A 19,944-nucleotide genomic window follows, 5' to 3' on the forward strand; every position below is an offset into this window, starting at 1 on the left:
GTATCTACACTGGCTTGCAAACTAATGATGTCGACTAAATCTCATGGAATGCTGAAATGGCAGCTCCATGCCATCTGCCTTCTGATGATGGTTTATGAAACACATACGGAACAGCTGTGGCTGTTACAAACACCCTAATGTACATCATCCTCATTTACTATTTAGGGACCACACATTTTAATCTGGAAGCCTTCTCCCAAAACAGTAGAAACACAGGAAAAAAGGGACAAACGAAATGATAAAAGGAATGTCAGTCATATGGATGCTACATTACCAATTAATGGGTTCTTAAGTTTGTTTCTCTTTTGTTTGTTTGTTTTTGGAGACAGGGTTTCTCTGTGTATCCCTGGCTGTCCTGTTTCTCTGCAGACCAGGCTGTCTTCAAACTCAAAAGTCTGCCTGCCTCTGCCTTCCAAGTACAGGAAATCAAGTTGTGTACCACCATGGCCCAGCGCTATAGTTTCTAAAATCCTGCTACAACTACAGGTCTTTCAGAACACTACTGAGGCTTCCTCAGCCAGACCCCATGGAACCTGGAAATTGTAATTACATTTAGAGTGACTAAAGCTGATGGCTTTCTCCAAGTTCAAGGCATTAGCTGTGAAGAAAGGTTTTGAGTGATTTTTAAGCACAGTAAGGCTTTGAGTCCATCTCAGCCTGTCAGCCACATGAAGAGGGTCACATTATTTAACCAACAAGGTGGTTTTCTCATCTGAATTAATAGTAACGACACCTATTTATGGAAGTTCTTCTGAGAATGCATGAATGCAACAAATATTTATGAAAGTGTATTAGGCATTTTGACAAGTACCTGGAATACAAAACTGCTCTTAAGCTTCTTGCAATCCAATGGAATACACAGACCCAGACACACTGTCATGTGAGAACAGTTAAGTAAATGCCTCAAATAGTCATTTATCATTGTGCTATGCCAGGAACATGTAAGGGTCAGAGTACCAGAAAAGGCTTCCTTGAGTCAGGGGTGATATTATGGGACTAATGGGGGATGTATGTTTTAAGTGCAGCACACACAAAGTTCTAAGGAAGAAAGACAACAGAAAATATGAAAACAGACTTGCTACAGTACAGAAACTATGGCAAGCTATAGACTACTAGTAGTTATTATTTGTGGTAGTTTGAAAGAAAATGACCCCTACAAGGAATGGCACTATTAGGAGGTGTGACCTTGTTGGAAAAGTGTGTCACTGTGGAAGAGGACTTTAAGTTCTCATATATGCTTAAGCCATCCCCAGTGAGACAGACCACTTCCTGTTGTCTGCAGATCCAGATGTAGATCTCTCAGCTCCTTCTCTAGCACCATGGCTGCTGTACACCACTATGTCCACCATGAAAATAATGGACTGAACCTCTGAACTGTAAGTGAGCCATCACAATGAAATATTTTCCTTTAGAAGAGTTTCCGTGGTCATGGTGTCTCTTCACAGCAATAGAAACCCTAACTAAGACATATTGTTCTTACAATTAACCTAGTTAAGTTAATGATGATACTTTCTAGAAGGGTTGCTCTATCAATAGGTTTTCAAGTCAGGTAACTTGGTTTCAAAGTAGCAAAGACTCTAAAAGCTTGTCAACAGTCTAATGAAGGACCAAGAAGTTTGAGTTTCTGAAGAGAAACACTTATGAAGACAGGAAAGAAAAGAAGTTGCCATAAGGCATTACCAAAAACCATTGATTCCGAAGTGTACCTTTTAGTGCCTACTCTATGGTTTGGAGCAATATCAATTGTGTCTGTGGCAGAATCATGCCTCACAGCCAGTCCCAAGTCTGCAATACAACAGGTTCCATTCTTCTTCACCAAGATATTCTTTGATTTCAAATCTCTGTGAGCAATAGCTGGTTTTCCTATTGGAAACCAAAAGTTAGATATGACTGCTTAACAAGTGGCGCCAGTCACAAGTCCTTTAGATCTCCAAGCTTAGCCTGCCCCAGTGTGAGGCACCTGGGCCACATCACTATAACAACTAGACTACTACTAACCTCAGTGAAACACTGTGCCAAAAGAGATGGAGCTCTGTCTAAACTTTCAGACAATATAAATCCAAGAACTAAAAAACTAAGGTGAAAAAGTTGCTTGTTGATCTCTAAGTAAATTTCCAGACTTCTGAGACTTTCATTGGAAAAACATTCAAGTTTTTCCCCCTCAATATATGTTTTTATTTAAATTAGAAACGTGAATATTTCACATGTCAGTCCCAGCTCCCTCTCTCACCCCTCCTCCCTTGTCCCTCCAGCAGCCCCTCCAGACACCCACCCAATCCCCACATCATTCCTCAGGGAGGGTGAGGCCCTCCTTTGGGGGATCTCTAAAGTCTGTCATTTCATCCAGGGCAGGACCTAGTCCCCAGTGATTTCTGTGGTTTCTTCCCTGGCACTACATTCATGGAGTCTGGATCAATCTCGAATACATATTACATTCACAGGAACTTAAGGTTAAGTAACAGCAACTATAGAGAGTTACCTTGGGTACCAACAATCTCCATGTGAAGATGGGCAAGACCACTGGCCGTAGACAGAGCAAGTTTGATCATCCCTTCCACTGTAACAGTGTATCTATTCAAGTAATCAAAAAGGGACCCATGCTCATGGTAATCCGACACCAGCCAGAGCTGAGTCCATGTGCCATTGTCTGCAAATCAGAACACACATTTCAGTTAGGCTGTAGAGCACTGAAAACCTCAGGCTATTACCACTTTTCACTATCAATCTTGGTCACACAACTGCAACATGATGTCACCTTAAGTTTGCATGAATTTCTTCCACATTGTTATATTCAATTTTATACACTGTTATGTGCATATATTCAACCCTCAGAGTATACACCGTATTCTTGAGATACAGCAAGGATAAGTAATTTAAGAGAAAAATCATATTCCAACAATGTTGCTTTCTCCATCCTTCAGAGTAGCAGAGTTGGGGCTTCTGGAGCTTAGAAAGGAAACTGGTCAGATTAGTTTGTGTTCAGTGTTTGCTTACGGAGGGGGAAGAAGGGTAGCAGGGAGTGAGGATGAGAAACATCCAGGGAGCTCAGCACGGTCTCAGTGTGATGGAATAGCACGTGACAAAACTCAAATGAGTTTTGGTGAGAACTGACAAGCTTTAGTGACAGACTGTAGAGGTCACTAAGATGTACACAAGTTGATTATAATTTCAATGCTGCTACCTCAGATAAACAAAAATAGTGGTACCTCTGATGCTGAGACAGGCTAAAGTGTCAGAGGAGAAGGGTGAAAAGACTAAGACTGAGCCTCATTTTACACAAGGTGATTTGGAACCTAAACAACATGGAATGTGCATGCTAAGAGTCCCTTGGAAAGCTCATATGTGCATCTGAAACGTGTTTTCTCAAAGGAGTAACAGTAAGGATGCTACTTAAATGCATTTAACTTAGAAGTAGATGGGAAAACAAGAGATAGCACAATTCAGTAAAAGATATACCCATAAGTCATATATGGGCTAGTTTCATGTCAAGCTGACATAAGCTAGAGTCATTTGGGAAGAAGGAATCTCAACTGAGAAAATATCCCCACTAACTTGGCTTGTAGATGAGCCTGATGAACGATGGGGGGGGGGGCCAGAGGCATTCACCTAAGGGCAGTGCCACCCCTAGGCTTGTCCTGGGTGCTAAAAGAAAGCAGGCTGAGTCAGCCATGGGGAGCAAACCAGTAAAAACAGGTATTCCTTCATGGCCCCTGTTCCAGTTCCTGACTCCAGTTTCTGCTCTGACTTCCTTCCATGTGAACAGTGATTGTGATGTATAAGCTGAAACAAAGCCTTATGTCTCCAATTGGGTTTTGGTCATGGTGTTTTACCACAGCAATAACTAAAACAAGTCATATTGACCCAGGCAGGAATCTAAGATCTGCATACTATTGATTACATGGGCTCAGACAAGTTTTCTCAATTGGGGTATGCTTCTTTTATACAACAAAAACAACTGTGAAGACTCACTAGATTTCTTTTTAAACTAGGTAATACAATGCTTAGCACATGAACTTAAAATATGCTGATCCCTGGTAGTTATAAACAAAAGGAAACACAAAGTAAGATCTATAGAGGGGTGAGGGGAGGGGGAAGATGAGATCAAGAAAGCAGACAGAACTATAGAATCTAGAGGAGAATCCTTCTTTTTTAATTTTATGTTTGGGTGTTTTGCCTACATGAAAGGCCATATACCACTTGTGTGCCTGGTGGTCATGGAGGCCAGCAAAGGGTACTGGATCCCCTGGAGCTGGAGTTACAGGCAGTTGTGAGCCACTATGTGGTACTAAGAGTTGAACCTGGGCTCTGAGCTATCTTTTTTAGCCACGTGCAAAGTTATTTCTTGGTATTTCCAAAAGAACTTAAGAGATTACTGATCAATATTTTTTCTTTTCTTTTTTCCTTTTTGAACTGTTCTTCCTGCATTTCCTAAGATCTTTTTCTTGGTATGGGTATATCACTAGCTCATGTGTGTGCCTGTTAACTGTAACTGTGTTCTGAAAGTTCTGAAAGTTTAAAGCCACAACAGAGAGAAAACAGGGCAGGACACGGAGATTTCCTGAGGTATCCAACCACAGAAGAAGAGGGAAGAAGCTGCACATACAAAGAGAGCGGCTTAAGAAGGGGCTGGAGAGTGACTTGGCAGTTAAGAACACATACTGCTCTTGAGATCAGAGTTCAGCTCCCAGCACCCTGTTGGGAAGCTCACAACTGCCTGTAACTCCAGCACCAGGAGAACCTACGCATCTGGCCTCCTTGGGAACCTATTCAAGGATACCCACACACAGATACAATCACATACATATAATTAAAAATAAATCTTTAGTTTGTTTTGTTTAAGGCTGGCCTAGGCAAAATTAACCAAATTAAGAGGATTAAGATAAAAAGAGAACTAGGTAGTGTTGGGGAAGTCTTATGTCAATAAAGTACTGTTGAGCCAATAGGAATCTAGATAGGTGGGACTAGGAGTCCAGGAGGACTCTGGGAAGGAGAAACACAAGAGAGTTCGAGATGTAACGCCATGGGGTAGGAGGCCCGGAAATTTCTCCGGTAAGAGACATACTTAGATTAACAATTATGGGGTAATTACTTAAGTCAGAGCTAGCCAGTAAGAAACAAACAAGGCCAACAGCTTCATAATTAATACAGCGTCTTGTGTGTTATTTGGGGACTACAATGCGGCAGAGCCCAGGCGACTGGAGGGTGATAAACCAAAGCGGCTAGCAAGGAAAAAGCTTCTCTTAACAAGGTAGGAAGTCTAGGTTCTGCACATTAACACCTAATACGGCAAAAAGGGATGGGAGAAACCAGTAGGGTCAGTTAGTTCCCACTGTGTCCACCAGATGACAGCATCCACTTGACTGCTGCTTGGAAAAGGACACTTCAGGGCACAAGAGGTTCAGTGATTTGCACTTATGTGTTGTAACATGGAACGTGCCTGAAGCAACCCTAAAAGGGGTTTAGCTTTAAGCATAAACAAGAGTCACCACCATTGTAGAATTTGACATCACAAATGTGGGTAAGTCCTTTAAGGAAACAATTGCTGTTTATAGAATCAAAGCCTTCTTACAGATCAGTCAGAAGAATAAGATTTGAGAAAACAAGCAAATAGTAAAAAAATAAGAGTAGGCTGGTATTGACACACACTATAACTTCAGCACTGGGGATGGAGTGAGAAAGATCATGAGTTCAAAGCCAGCAACCTTAAAAAAAAAGAAAATAGACAAAAAACATAAAAATACAATAAGAAAAATGTCCATAGCTCTGTAAGGGAACTAAACAGTCAAAACAGAAGAAAATGAGAGCCAGGGGCAGTCAGATTGTGATTACTACTTTAGTTTACTTCTTTGTTTTTCAATTAAATACTGAATTGTTGGAAGCCATGATAATCACAGCCTATTATCCATTAGTGCTCCTACCAGAATCGTATACCATAAGCCTCCTGGTGTGGCAGCCTAAGAAGTTTCAACACAGCTAGTGTGTATTTTAGAAACCAATGAAAAGAAGTCAGACTGGGCCTCTGTAGTATGTAACCTTAACTGTTAACTTGACTGTAATTTAGGGTACTTCAGAGACAAACCCGAAGTGTGTCTGTGAGATTGGTATCAGAGGGTTAAGTGAGGTGAGGAGACCCCTCTCAATATGGACAGCACTATTCCATGGCTGCATTAACAGGGAAAGGAGGGCAGGGCACCACCCTCTACTTCCTGACTGCAGATGCAATGTGACATCTCCCTCATGCTGCTGTCACCATGCCTTCCTTCACGAACCAAAAGAAACCCTTCCTTCCAAAAGATGTTTTTGTCAGGTATTTTGCCCCAATAATAACATAAGTTAACTAGTACAGCCTCTAAATTTAATGCGCAGTAAAAACAAACAAACAAACAAATAAATACACACACACACACACACACACACACACACACACACACACACACACACACCCCCTCTGTAACCCTCCTAACCCACCTGGCATTAGAAACAGGGAAGGACAGCCCTGCTACAGGTCTCACCAATATACAAATAATGTCACTGTGGGTTTTGGTGCTGTTTGTTAATAGGAAAGCAGGAAATGCATTAGATTTGGAGACAGGATGGCAAAAGTTGGGTCACAATATAAGCCCCCCAACACGTGTTGGAGGAGGAATTGTGGCATAAAGGCATTAACAGAAGCCATGAAGTGCAAGCAGGGTCTGAGGTGGCTGCTGGCAGTCAGCCCTCATTCTGACCTCTGCCCCCATGTCTCACCTGCACTACATTGTCTGTAGGTTCATGTGGCTCCAGCAGCAAAGCAATTTGGGAGAACTTTACCTGAGCTTCCTTACAGGAATTATTTAACCCATCAGGTCAGAACAGAACATACTGATAAAGTATTTTCACTCTCCTCAAAAATAAGGCCACTGTGAATGGCCATACAAAGCACTTGTCTAGCATGTACAAGGAAAGCCCTGGTCTTGAAACCACAGGCCTGAGTGAGGGGTGTGCGTGTGCGTGTGCGTGTGCGTGTGTGTGTGTGTGTGTGTCTGTGTATCTGTGTTTCTGTGTGTGTGTGTGTGTGTGTGTATGTGGTGTGTGCTGGTCTACACGGAGATGTCCTACTAACCCATTACTCTGTGTGTGTGGTATGTGCTGGTTTATACAAAGATGTCCTACTAACCCCAGTACTGAGCAGGGGAGGAGATGGAGACAGAGGGATGAATTATCTATATTGAGATGTCCTACCAACCACAGCACTGGGTATGTGTGAGGTGACTGTTCTACACTGAGATGTCTTATTGGTCTGACTTCAAATTCTGAACAACCAGTTTACAGTTTTTCCTTCTATTGTATGCCTATATTCAATTAATGGCCAGATTTAAAATAATAAAAGTATATAGCATTTTTATACTTTTTTTCTATTTTATAAATCAATAAAAGATTTAGAAGTATACTGTCATGGGCCTCAGTGGATAAAGACACTTGTTGACAGTCCAATCCTCATGACTTGAGTGCAGTCCCTGGAGCCGCATGGCAGAAGGAAAGACTCTAACAAGTTGTCCTCTGACTTCCACATGTGCACAGTAGCACACAAAATATTTAAAATATACTGTCATGAAAAAAATCTTAAGAACATCTTATTTCTAAGACTGTTTTTGACCTAATCAATCTTACCTTTATAAAAAATAATACCTGTTTCTCACCAAATCCTATCGATAGTGTTTAGTAGTTATCTCGGTAAAAACAAAGCTCTTCTGGACTTTGTTTTAGTCACTAAGTGAAGAAATGGGCTGGGAAGATGGCTCAACTAGTGAGATGCCTGTCGTTCACAAGTGAGGACAAGTCAGATTCTCAGCATCCATGTAAAACCCAGATGTGGCAGTACACACCTGCAATCCCAGTGCTGGGCAAGTGCATGGACCCCTGAGATTTCTAGCAAATCAGTGTAGACAAACAGACCTGTGTCCAGGTTCACTGAGACCCTAAATCAAAAATTAGGTGGAGAGCGATTGTAAAGACACCCAACATCTTCCACATGCCCGTGCATGCACGCGCACACACACATGCACACACACACATGCACACACACACATGCACACACACACATGCACACACACACACACACACACGCACACACACACACACACAAGAAAGGAAACATCAGTGACCTTTGTTGTCTGCTGCTATAAATCCCAGGATGTTTTCATGGCGTAACATCACAGTCTGATAAATCTCTGCCTCTCGGAACCATGAACGTTCTTCCCTAGAAGAGAATATCTTCACAGCAACTTCTTCTCCCCGCCACTTGCCTCGCCAAACTTCTCCAAACCGACCTTTGCCAATGCTTTCTTGTAACACGATGGTCCTGGCGATTGTTCTCTGAACAAGTAGGGGCAAACCTAAAGACAAAGTAAGTACAACATCAATCACCCAGTCCACATCTCACACAGAACAGCAGGCAATGCAGACCCAGAGGCAGGTACTGCTCCTTAGCATCTGTCTTATTGGAAAAACAGACTACATTTGCCTCCTCAACCCCAACAAATGAAATGGGAAAAACCAATAATAAATGCAGTAAAGGATCCAGAGACACCTGCCTAGAGATGAGGGGAAGTAAGCTGAACTTTCTCTTAAGGGAGAGGGTGAAAGGAGAGAGGAGGAGGAAGGTGCTTACATAGGAGTATTCAGCAAAGGCAGGAAATGAAACAAAGACAGTCTTTCGGATACCTGTCTCACTCGTGAGAGAGGATATTAATGTAAGTAGAAAAGGTAAGCTGTCACCAGAAGATAAACAGTTCTAAAGACAAGGTCTCACGATGACCAATGGTGGGGTAGGGGGCCTGAAGATTCTGAAAACAGTCATGAACAGGTAAAACGACTGTAAAATCTGATTTTACAAAGATGAGCCTAAGTAACTACTTTCCTTACAGGAGGAGAAAGAATGTGAACACAACGAACAGTAAATTGTGACCTAATTTTTATTAAATCATTTAAAAACGCCACAGAAAGCATTTCAAGGCAAGGAAAGCACTTGCTAGAGCCTGACTATCTACCTGAACTAACATGGGAAAGAGGGATACCAGACAGGGGTCCTCACTTCCTAACGCCGCGACCCTTTAACACAGTTCCTCATGCTATAGAGATCCCCAGCCATAAAATTACTCCCATTGCTACTTCGTAACTGTAGCTTTGCTATTGTTATAAATGGTAATATAAATATCTATGTTTTCCAATGGTCCTGGGCAACCCCTGAGAAAGGGGTCAGGACCCACAGGGTGAGAACCACTGATACAAAGTTAGTTACTCCAGCAAGGTAGCTGCATTTTTTAAAAATTAGTTGACCTTGTTTTATTCTAAAGTATTTTTAAAACATTATATTTCCCTTAGTGATTTACAATAATTTAGTATTTATAACAATTAAGAGCTTCTATATTTGGGTCAATAATTTATTATCTCTCACTCATCCACTAGAGAGTAGTCTTTTTATTTTAGTTTTTATTTGGTTTTATTATGTGTATGTACATGAAAGTGTGCGGTGTGTGTTTATGTGTATATTAGGTACACGTGTGTACACGTGTAATGTGAAGACCAAAAACTAACCTCAGGCACCAGCCACCTTGTTTTTTGAATGGTTCTCACACTGGGGTTTGCCAAACAGACTAGCTGGCTGCCCTCCTCACTGCCAGAACTAGAAGTGTTGGTGTCACCATGCCCAGTGTTTTGTCATGGATTCTGGGGGGTGAGTCTGGGTCCTGATGCTTATAAAAAAGTAATTTACCAACCCCAGGAACAATTATTTTAAATTACACTGACACTGACAAGTAAAATACCAATGTGTCTCATGTTCTATAAAAGTATTTACTTATTAGCTACACTCAAAGCCAGTGTGACAGTTTAAATGAGAATGGTCTCCATAGTTTGGTCGCAGTTGGTAGAACTGTTGGGAAGATTAGGACATGTGGCCTTGTAGGAGGAGGTGTCACTAAGGGGTTTCAGTGATGACACTCCCAGTCAGCTCTTTCTGCCTCTGTGTGTGAATCAAGATGCAAGCGCTTAGCTACTCTCTAGCACCAAGCTCATCTGCCAGTTGCTGTGCTCTCCACCATGATGGTCATAGAACTGTAGGTCCCAAATTAAATGCTTCATTGTATAAGTTGCCTTGGTCATGGCGTCTTATCACCGATCTAGAAAAGTAACTAAGACAGCCACATAGTAACTAGACAAAGTCAATGACAACAGATGAAGCCACTCCCTTTTTGGCTTCCTGACTTGAAATACCCATGAATCCAAACACCATAGCCCACAGCAGTCAGAAACTCTCTCTCTCCACCTTTCCTTTCTCACATGGTTTCCCCTTCTCTCTAACCAGCCCTCTGCACTTCCTACAGAGCAGTTAGCAGTCTTGTTAGAGCACTGCTTTTGTGTACAATGAGACTAGTAGTTAAAAACAGGTCCATAGGAGACAGAGGGGGCTCCATGGCTGCACAGGAACCGAGTTCAGTTCCCAACAACTACATGGTGGCTCACAATCAACTGTAACTCTAGTTCCATAGGCCTTGATACCTCCTCAAGAGTACCAGGCATGTACATAGACAAAAACTCATATACATAAAAATTTTTAATCTTAAAGGATTATTTTTAAAAACAACAATCAAAACTAGGTCCATGGAAGATTCTTATTTAAATCAAGGAGCTCTTTTGCACTATGAACAATCAATTCCCAGTTATTTTATATGACTTAGTGAAAATACTAACATATTAAATTTTTCTTAAAGCCTCGTATAGGACCACAAAATTTATTAAAAGTACCTTAAGGGCAGGCAAGATGGTTCAGTGAGTAGAGGCTTGCTGCCAAACCTAATGACCTGAGTTGGATCCCCAGGGATCCATGTGATAGAAGGAGAAAACTGACTCCCCAGAGTCAACTTCTGACCTCCACATGCACCCAGTGCCACACACATGTATGAACACACATACACACACACACACACACACACACACACACACACACACACACACACACACAGAGCTATTCTGAGAAAAAGATCAGGGCCATAAAAGAGTTCATTTCAAGAGATGAATCTGGAAGGCAAGTAATAAGCCGGAAGCAAGCCAAGCCAAGCCTATAATCCCAGTACTTGTAGGCTGAGAAAGGAAGACTGCTGGCCTGAGCTACAGAGACAACCTACCTAAAAGACGGAGGGAGAGAGGGATTAACAAGCACAGATAGGAAATTTGACAGATTTAAGACACAGACACAGTGATGATTAGTTAAGGCTAACTGGAAATTGTGTCTTCCCTTTCTAGATATAAAATGAAAAATTTAGATTCTTCATATTATTTATATTGGATTTAACCCATATGAATACCTGAGCTTTTTTTTTTAATGTAATAATTTCCTTACAGAAATAAACAAGCCAGGCTAGCAAGATAGCTCAGTGGGTAAAGCCTAAGGACCTGAGTTCTATCCTGGTTCTCACATGGCAGACGGAGAAAACTTCTGACTTGTACAAGCACAACGTGTCGTGTGCACACAGAGACACACATAAATAAATGTAATAAACTTAAAGAAAAAGTGAGCCTGGTACAGACATCTACATTCTGTTTTAACCTTCCATACCTTGGAAACTGCTTGAGAGGAGACTGCAACATGCAGCTTTACATGCAGTCAATAATGGAAATAAGGCCTTGACAATCATGTGTTAAAGAGATTGTTTATGCCTGCATAAGCCCTAAGGACTGGGGTTTAAGAGACTACCATGTACTTTACAATCTAATTGCAGCTTAAATAAAAGCACATGTATGACCTGTGACTAAGATTAATGCAGGAGGGAGTAATTAATCTTCAAATTTAGAGGTACTGTAACTCAGTCTTGTAGTTCTCAAAATTAAAAGTACCTTGCCAAGGTAGAACTTGGACCTTCCCTCCAATGGTACTAATACAGATGGGCATCCAAATCAAGGCACATTTAGTTCCACCTTTTCCTCTACAAGTGAACGACTTTCCGGGGAATTATGAGTAGACAGAGCAGTCATGGGTATGAGTCCTGCACACGAAGTGTCATAAAGCTTTAATGTGGATACGGGAAAAAGACTCCCTTTCTTGAGTTCAGAGAGCGCTCTGCACACTGTAAACTATGATGGACAAGGAAATCCTAAACAAAGCTTTTTATTTTTTTCCTTGGACAGTGCAGTAAACTGAAGCCCTATGTGAGTGTTCTTTAGCATGTTTTCAATTAAGACCAATACCTGTCATCTGGACATAATTCAATTTACCATGTCATTACACACACACACACACACACACACTCACTCCCTTATCTCATTTGAAACTCACAGCAATCCAACCACTTGCATCCCTCATTGCTTTTTCCTACGGACTAACTCAAGCACAAGACATCAGCGCTCATTTACAGAGCTAGCAAATGATGGAGATAAGTTTTTGCATGGAGAGGTCTGCAGGAGGGGGGAAAGCTCTCAGACAACAGAACAGCTCCTGATGGTCCTAGATGTACACGGGAAGCAGAAAGAGAAAGAGTAACTCCATCCTCCAATTCATACAGCTACATTTCAGAGGCAAATAAACAGACCTCTGTTAGAAATCAACTGTCATCTGCTTGACAATGTACTGAATCCTGTCAGTGGACTTGAGTCTGTGAGCTGTTCAAATCTCCCTGGGTATAAGTTTGGTAATAAGATAACAGATCCAAGGGACAAATTTCGAATGGTTTGCAATCACCCTAGTTTTCTGCAAATCTGTCCCCTACTTATCATGGTCCAGGAGGATCCCTTGTGAGATTTTTCTTTGAGAACCATTTGCATTAACTCAGATCAAAGGAGACACCAGGGCAGTCCTGACAACCTTTCTGTCTACTTCTCCTTCCCAAAGCCGCCACATCTCCAGGACCCCAGCTGCTCTAGCAGTCCACTCCCTCACTGTGTCACTCTCGTGTGGGACTAACTACGGAGTCCCTTGGGAGGCCTGGCTTTGTGTACAAGCTCTCATGTGTCAGCAGTCAGAATTCACTGCCACATTTTTACCAAAGGCTTCAGGTAGAATTTGTCTCCTCAAGTACTTAAATGAGTATGTATACATACCAATATGTATTAATTTCCTTAAACTAAAGTCATCTATTATTACATGTGCTGCAAGCATTAATGTGGTTTTTGTGCTTCAGAGCTATAGCATTCCTCAGTCACAACTCCTGCTTTAATGTTCTTTTACTATTATTTCTTTTAAAATAAGCCAGATTTTTGTTCTCAAATCTTCAATATGGCCATAAATTTAGCACTTATTTGAAACTGATCAATAGTTTTCAAAGGACAGTATGCTACATTCAAGACCTCAGTAAACCACTTTGAAGTATTTTTACCAAAAGTATCTGTTCAATATTTCTATAAGGAAATAGAAACCCAAAGAGGAAGTATGGGCTGACCAAAGTCATAGAGCTTGTGTCAGAATCTAGACCTGTTGATTGCTAGCTACACATCCAATTCCCAAACTGAAAAACAGACACACGTCTCTTAGTCTTCTTCCAAAAAACAAAAAAACCCAAAACAAACAAATAAACAAACAAAAACCCCACAAATCCCTTTACTTTAAAAGCAAACACTATTATGAAAAAATCCATCTCAGGATGATTCTGGCAACCAACAACCAACTAGTCTATTTGTGTCCACAGAAATCAACCAACAAAACTGAGAAAACTAAACACCATAGCACACTCACTAATTTTGCTTCTTTGTTTTAAGTTTACTTTAAATGTAAAAAGTTACTAAAAATGAAGTAGTTTAATTTTAGTAATAATAACTGGAATGGCCCACTGACTCAGTGGATGAAGGTACTTGCCACCAAGCCCAATAATCTAAGTTTGTTCCCCAGGATCCATGTGGTGGAATAGGAGGCCTAACTCCTACAAGTTGTCCTCTGACCTCCACATATGCACTGTGGATAGCAGGCAGGCATGCACGACACACACACACACACACACATACACACTACACTCACTCTGGCAGATGGTGTCCTAGCTGGGTGGTGGTGGCATATTGTTTTTAATCCCAGCACTTGAAACGTAGGGGCAGGCAAACCTGTGAGTTCGAGGCCAGCCTGGTCTACTGAGAAAGTTCCAAATGTCTCAACTGCCACCCCCTCCCCCCCCCGCACTCAAAAAAGGTGTCCTACTTTCTACCACCCAAACTCACAAAAAAGCCAAGTTATCCTCCTATAGGAGAGGATTCTTTGAAATCTATATGACTGTGGAAGTGACTTATAAAGCAAGCTCCAATTTATCCACACTAAAACTATGTGGTCAGATGGACACCAAGCTCAACAATCTTCATTAGGCTGTAATCTGGAATAGCATTCACACTATCTCAATTTTTAACAAATTAAGCCAAATGTCTCAACTAGCTAATTAAATAAATCAGCAAAGTGATTTCTTAAGATTATTAAGGTAAACAATGGCATTACCTGATCCAGATCCTGATGTTGTCATATCATAAATCAAATCTTTTAAGGTGGTGCCCTCTGAAATGAAAGGGCGATCTAGTGATGGGTCCTCTTCATTTGGCACGCGATGGTGAATGACAGTGCGATTATGGCAGATATAGACCATCAGCATAAGTGCAATGCAGACGAAGCAGACTGGACCAGCAATGACCGCTGCCAGCTCCACAGGACCGAGGCCAGGGGACTGCTTTTCTGCAAAAGGACCTCAAATGAAATAAACATCAACAAGAACAAAAAAAACACTGTAGGTGCCACCCACATTTTCCAAACCCTCCATATTTCCCCACGTGTTCACTGCTAACACTCAGTCCCAGAGCCTCATCACACTGGACTCAAGCCAGAACAAGTGCCCCATCGTGTCTTCTTTCCGGTCTGTCTGCTCTCCCTGGCCCCCTTTAGGACCTGAAGCCCTGTCAGTACCCTCTGACTCTTCCTGCGCATCCCACCCATCTGTAATTCACCACAGAGTTGCTCGGCTAATCAGCATCCTGGGCCTCCCGCCCCATTTGTCACCTCACACAAACTAGGAAGGGAACCAACAATTTGAAACAAGCACTTTAGTTTTATCTTCTTATTCCAAGTCTACAGCAGGCTTATAGCAGAGGAAAAATAAATAAATATAGTCGATACGTTTTTACAAATTCTTTCCTTGTGATCCTGCAAAGGCTCATGTTTTAGTATATACATTTCCACCAACCTTTAAAAGTCAAACACTTCCTTGTTTACTTTTCTATTCTATTTATTTATTTATTTTTAAGACCCCACCCCTGTTTTTGGGAGACAGGTTTTACCGTGTAGTTCATCTAGGCTGGCCTCAAATTTGGGATTCTCCAACCTTTGCCTTCCAGCACTGAGATTAGAAACCCTTGTTTTTAAAATAGTTTGTGCAAACACATTCTTTCTAAACTATTTTTGCCAACTGTATTTTTAATTATATACAAATTATTTTCTTATACTCTCTTAGTAAATGAATATTTGCTCATTTTAAAAACACATTAATAAACATATATATGTGTCAACAATTTAAAAAAAGGGGACTATGAATTTAAAAGAGAGATCAAGGAGTATACTAGAGGGTTCAGAGGGAGGAAAGGGAAGGGACAGTGTGATAATACAATCTCAAATGTAGTATTTAAAATATGCTAATTATAATTATTTTGGCATTTACCAAGCTTTACTTTGTTCACTGCTCCCCATTTTTGACATCTTCATTTGGATTTCTTATCATACAGAATTCTACTTCTAGCAATTTCTTTCAGGAAGAGTACTTAAATCTTATACACTGCATATTTAATTAGTTATATGAAGACAGCTGTTACCTTTGTATATGAAAAATCTTAGTTTACTTTAAGAATTTTGGTGACAATCAATACGTAATATTTTACTGCCCCCTGATACTTGAATAAAGTGGAAAATCTGAACGTTTTCCTCCTTTCTAGGTAATTAGTGTTAAATTCTCTGATGTTTTTCCCCATACTTAAAAATTACACTGGGCCAGGAAGGTGGCTTGTGGGAAAAATGCCTGTTACTGAGACTGATAACCTCAGTTCAATCCCCAGGAACCACCAAAGAGAGAAGCAACTCCTACAAGGTGTCATTTGACGTGTGCCTGCATGTACGCGCACACACACACAACACACACACATCCCACACAACTCTGACCTCCCATTTTCTGTGGAGGTCAGAGTTCAACTTTTGGATGCCCATTCTCTAAACAAGCACTGGATTACAAGGGACTCTTGTCTCAAACAAACAAAAACTGACAATAATAGCAACAAAGGATATTTTTTTATAACAAAGTAGAAGTAAGTCTGTAGCTATAGGGTTTATTATGTCTAAAATTCAAGATGCAAATTCAATGTTTGATTACACACACACACACACACACACACACACACACACACGGAGGGGGAAGGAGGGGATGAGAGAGAGAGAGAGAGAGAGAGAGGGAGAGAGAGAGAGAGTCTGGGACTAAAGGTGTGTGTATCGTCATGCCTTTTCCTTTCCTTTCCCTCCCTTCTTTCTTCTGGTAGTCACTCTTCCATTAATTCTGCTAGCATTAATATAGGTTTTCTCCTATTTTATATTCCTTTGACTATTAAAATAAGAATCTAGAACTTGAAGAGAGTGGCAAATTTCTATTTAATTAGTTCTATTTAAACTTAAAATTACTGGTTCTACAAGGACCATTTACTATCATTTCATGTGTATGGATATTTTGCCTATATGTATGTATGTGTGTTTGTGCACCACATGTATGACGTGCTTGAGGAGGTCAGAAGTGGGGATCAGATCCCTTGAACGGTGGTCAGACAGTTGTGAGACACAACGTGGGTGCTGAGAATTGAACCCGGGTCCTCTGGAAGAGGAACAAGTACTCTTAACTGCTGAGCCATCTTTCTAGCCTTCCCAGGGCCTTTTAAAAAAGTATTAAATACATGGTATCACTAGATAGCATATAAATCATAAAAAAGGTAAAAACAAATCTCAAAATGAAAGCATCTAGACTGTTTAGTGCACTTGATTTCTGCCCATTAAAAGGCTACTGATTGGATGCTGTAAGACGTAGGCACACCATACTAGGAAATGAGAAATCCACTCTGAGGACGAGGTAGGGGAAACCCTAAGGACATGCTGCCCTGTAAGATTCTAGAATTCACTTTGAAGAAGCTACCCTTGTAGGCATAGTAGATCTCACTGAAAGCTTCCTAGCACAGCTTTCTCTAACAACATACAACCACCAGCAGTCAGGATCCTGGCTACTCATAAGTCTACCACTGTGGACAGATCAGTTTCTGCCTCCACCTTCAACAAGATGAGCTTGATAACTTCTGTAAACATTTGCAGTTCTAAACTTGTAGGCAGTCTAAAAGCTTTTCTTTTATCCTCTTGGAGGAAGGAAGGGAGGGGTGTTAATATAACAACTTACCTGTGGTTGGGAGTTCTATTTTATTGCAGTGGTCCTGATTGCAGCAATATGTTGTTGTAACAGCCCCTGTTTTTAAAGATGGTGCACAAACAAATGGCCTGTCTCGAGGAATTAGGTCGATTTCAGCTATACACATACTGTTGTGTATAACTTTATCTGTGGTCTCTGTGACTGAGACAAAACAGAGGCCGTCCGTCTCACAGGTAAAATTATCTTTTGTACAGAGGTGGCAGAAACACTGTAATGCTAGAAAAGAGAACAAAATTTTATTACGAAAAAGAATACCAAGGTTCAGTTTAAAAGTTCAACAACACTGTTAATACATTTTTGATATAACACAATTTATGTACTGCTCAAATAATAAACTTTTATTACTCTTAGAATGTCCAAGAATCATGTATACATAAAAGCCAAGGTAATTTAGTTAAATTTCAACCTAGGCTTCCCCCTCCACTCCCAAATCTCCTTCCTAAAAAAGAATTACACAAAATTTCATCTAGATAAGGCAAATATTTGCCTTCCCACTTCAAATGAAGTACAGTTATACTTGTTCCTAGCCCAAATGAGACATCCATATACACATACCTCCACCCCCCACAAGAGACTGTGGAGCAATGGTAAAAATGCTGCCACAAACTCATGACAACCTAGAAATGCCATTTCAGTAGATTCGTGGCAATGAAGTAATAGAAATAGAGTCATATTGAACTACAGGTTTTCTACTCACTCTTGGGCAAATCCTAAGACACATATCTTCTAACTATTGTGGCACAGACAATTCCAGCAACAGTTTATATATTCCAGTCACATGGGCAAAACTAGCTACATGCCCACTATACCTATTATATCTTTGTGGCTCAACTCTAGGAATGACCCCTTTATGGAAGTATCTGCTGTCACCAACATCTTCCCACACACACCCATATTCTCTAAGGAGGTTAAGTCTTCCCCAAAGCACACATGGCATACCGGAAATGCTCTTATTCTTCCCTCTTCTAAGAAAATATAAGCACTTTGAGGCTGGAGACCCATACCCATTCTGAAAATCCACCACAGAGCCTATGCCTGACAGCAGCACTCAAAACTGCTTGCTGAATGAACAACACAGTAGGTGACCCGACTACTCACTGGCAAGGGAAAAGTCCAGGTAGGAGGAATGACCAACAATGATGAGACCAGGGAGGTTCATTAAATCTAGAAAGGGAGGAGCTAGTCAGACAGCAAGCCAGAAGAAAGCTATATTCCTAAATGGCTAGTGTGCTGTGCAGGGAAGTAGTTTACTTGGCAGGCCTGAGCTCAACAAGCCAGCACACTCCCCAAAATAACTTGTCTTCAGAACTGTCCTTGACTGGATGTGAACGCTGAGCCTCTGGTATATGCGCTCTGATAAGAATGTTTCTGTATGCGTAAGGCTTTGGGGTCACACAGTACCCATTTGACCAGATAGTTTGCACTAACAACGCAATTCACAGAAAAGACCTATTTTTGTTTGTTAGGATGGAGGCAGTAAGTCCTTAGCTCAGCTGTTATGCAGACCTGAAGCCCACCGACTGTGATAGTTAATCTAGATCATCAACCTGATTGGGTTGAGAACTTCCTAGGAGATTTGTAAAGCACACCTCTGAGGGCATTTCCAGGGAGGATTTGGGGCAGAGGTGGGGGAACCCGGCCTGAATGTGGGTGTTTTACTGCCCTATGTTCTGGAGACCTAGATAGAGTAAAATGAGAAAAAAGAGAGGGGGAAGGGAGAGAAGATGAGGGAGAGGAAAAAGGGGGAGAGGGAGATATAAAGAGAAAGCCTTCCTTGAGAGAAGCCTTCCTGCCAGCCTGGTTCCAGAGCCGCATCAGTCCCAAATAAACACACAGGAGGCTATCTTAACTTTAGGGAGAGAAGAAGGAGAAGGGAGAAGGGAGAGAGAGAGGGAGAGAGACTCATTTAAGATGTTCTGCCACACCCTCCCCAACTTGATGGCTAAAATCTCTAAAACTCTAAGCAAATGAAGCCTTTCAGCCGGGCGTTGGTGGTGCACGCCTTTAATCCCAGCACTCGGGAGGCAGAGGCAGGCGGATCTCTGTGAGTTCGAGGCCAGCCTGGTCTACAGAGTGAGTTCCAGGACAGCCTCCAAAGCCACAGAGAAACCCTGTCTCAAAAAACCAAAAAAAAAAAAAAAAAAAAAGGACTAAGGATAGTAATCCTCAGCTTATTTCTCTCAGCTACTTTGTCACAGTAATGCAATGTCTATCTAATACAATGGCTGGCGACTGATCTCCAGTAAAAGCCCTGGACACCATCCAAGGCTCAAGTGAGCTTCCCTGGTTGACAGTGCTTGTACATGCCATCACATGCCACTACTAAGAGAATGAAGTGTCCTGCTCTATGAGAAGGTGTGTTCTTTGGGGACCCTCAACTGATATAATAGCTAAACTCAGGAACACCAGGGTTTTCTTGAGCAGCTGCTTCAAAAGGCAGCATGCTTGCCTATTATCTTAATAGACAAACAAAGTTCTCAGAGCCAATGAGAAGGCTCAG

General features: G+C 41.3%; 1 protein-coding gene across 2 annotated transcripts in view; it reads right to left on the bottom strand.

The window, feature by feature from the left end:
- The window catches only part of Tgfbr1 (transforming growth factor beta receptor 1), a 72,166-nt gene that overhangs the window by 9,743 nt on the left and 42,479 nt on the right, over positions 1 to 19,944 (bottom strand). Inside the window, exons 2-6 of one of the 2 annotated variants that reach the window (XM_005078730.4) lie at positions 17,415 to 17,660; positions 14,447 to 14,677; positions 8,145 to 8,375; positions 2,480 to 2,647; positions 1,707 to 1,863 (exon numbers count right to left, since the gene is read on the bottom strand). In XM_005078730.4, coding sequence (XP_005078787.2) covers positions 1,707 to 1,863; positions 2,480 to 2,647; positions 8,145 to 8,375; positions 14,447 to 14,677; positions 17,415 to 17,660 — 1,033 coding nt within the window. Of the gene's footprint in view, positions 1 to 1,706; positions 1,864 to 2,479; positions 2,648 to 8,144; positions 8,376 to 14,446; positions 14,690 to 17,414; positions 17,661 to 19,944 lie in introns of both variants that reach the window. The other variant, XM_005078729.4, reaches the window with a different exon arrangement.

The sequence above is a fragment of the Mesocricetus auratus genome, unplaced genomic scaffold (assembly GCF_017639785.1).
Source record: "Mesocricetus auratus isolate SY011 unplaced genomic scaffold, BCM_Maur_2.0 Super-Scaffold_6730, whole genome shotgun sequence".
Lineage (NCBI taxonomy): Eukaryota > Metazoa > Chordata > Mammalia > Rodentia > Cricetidae > Mesocricetus > Mesocricetus auratus.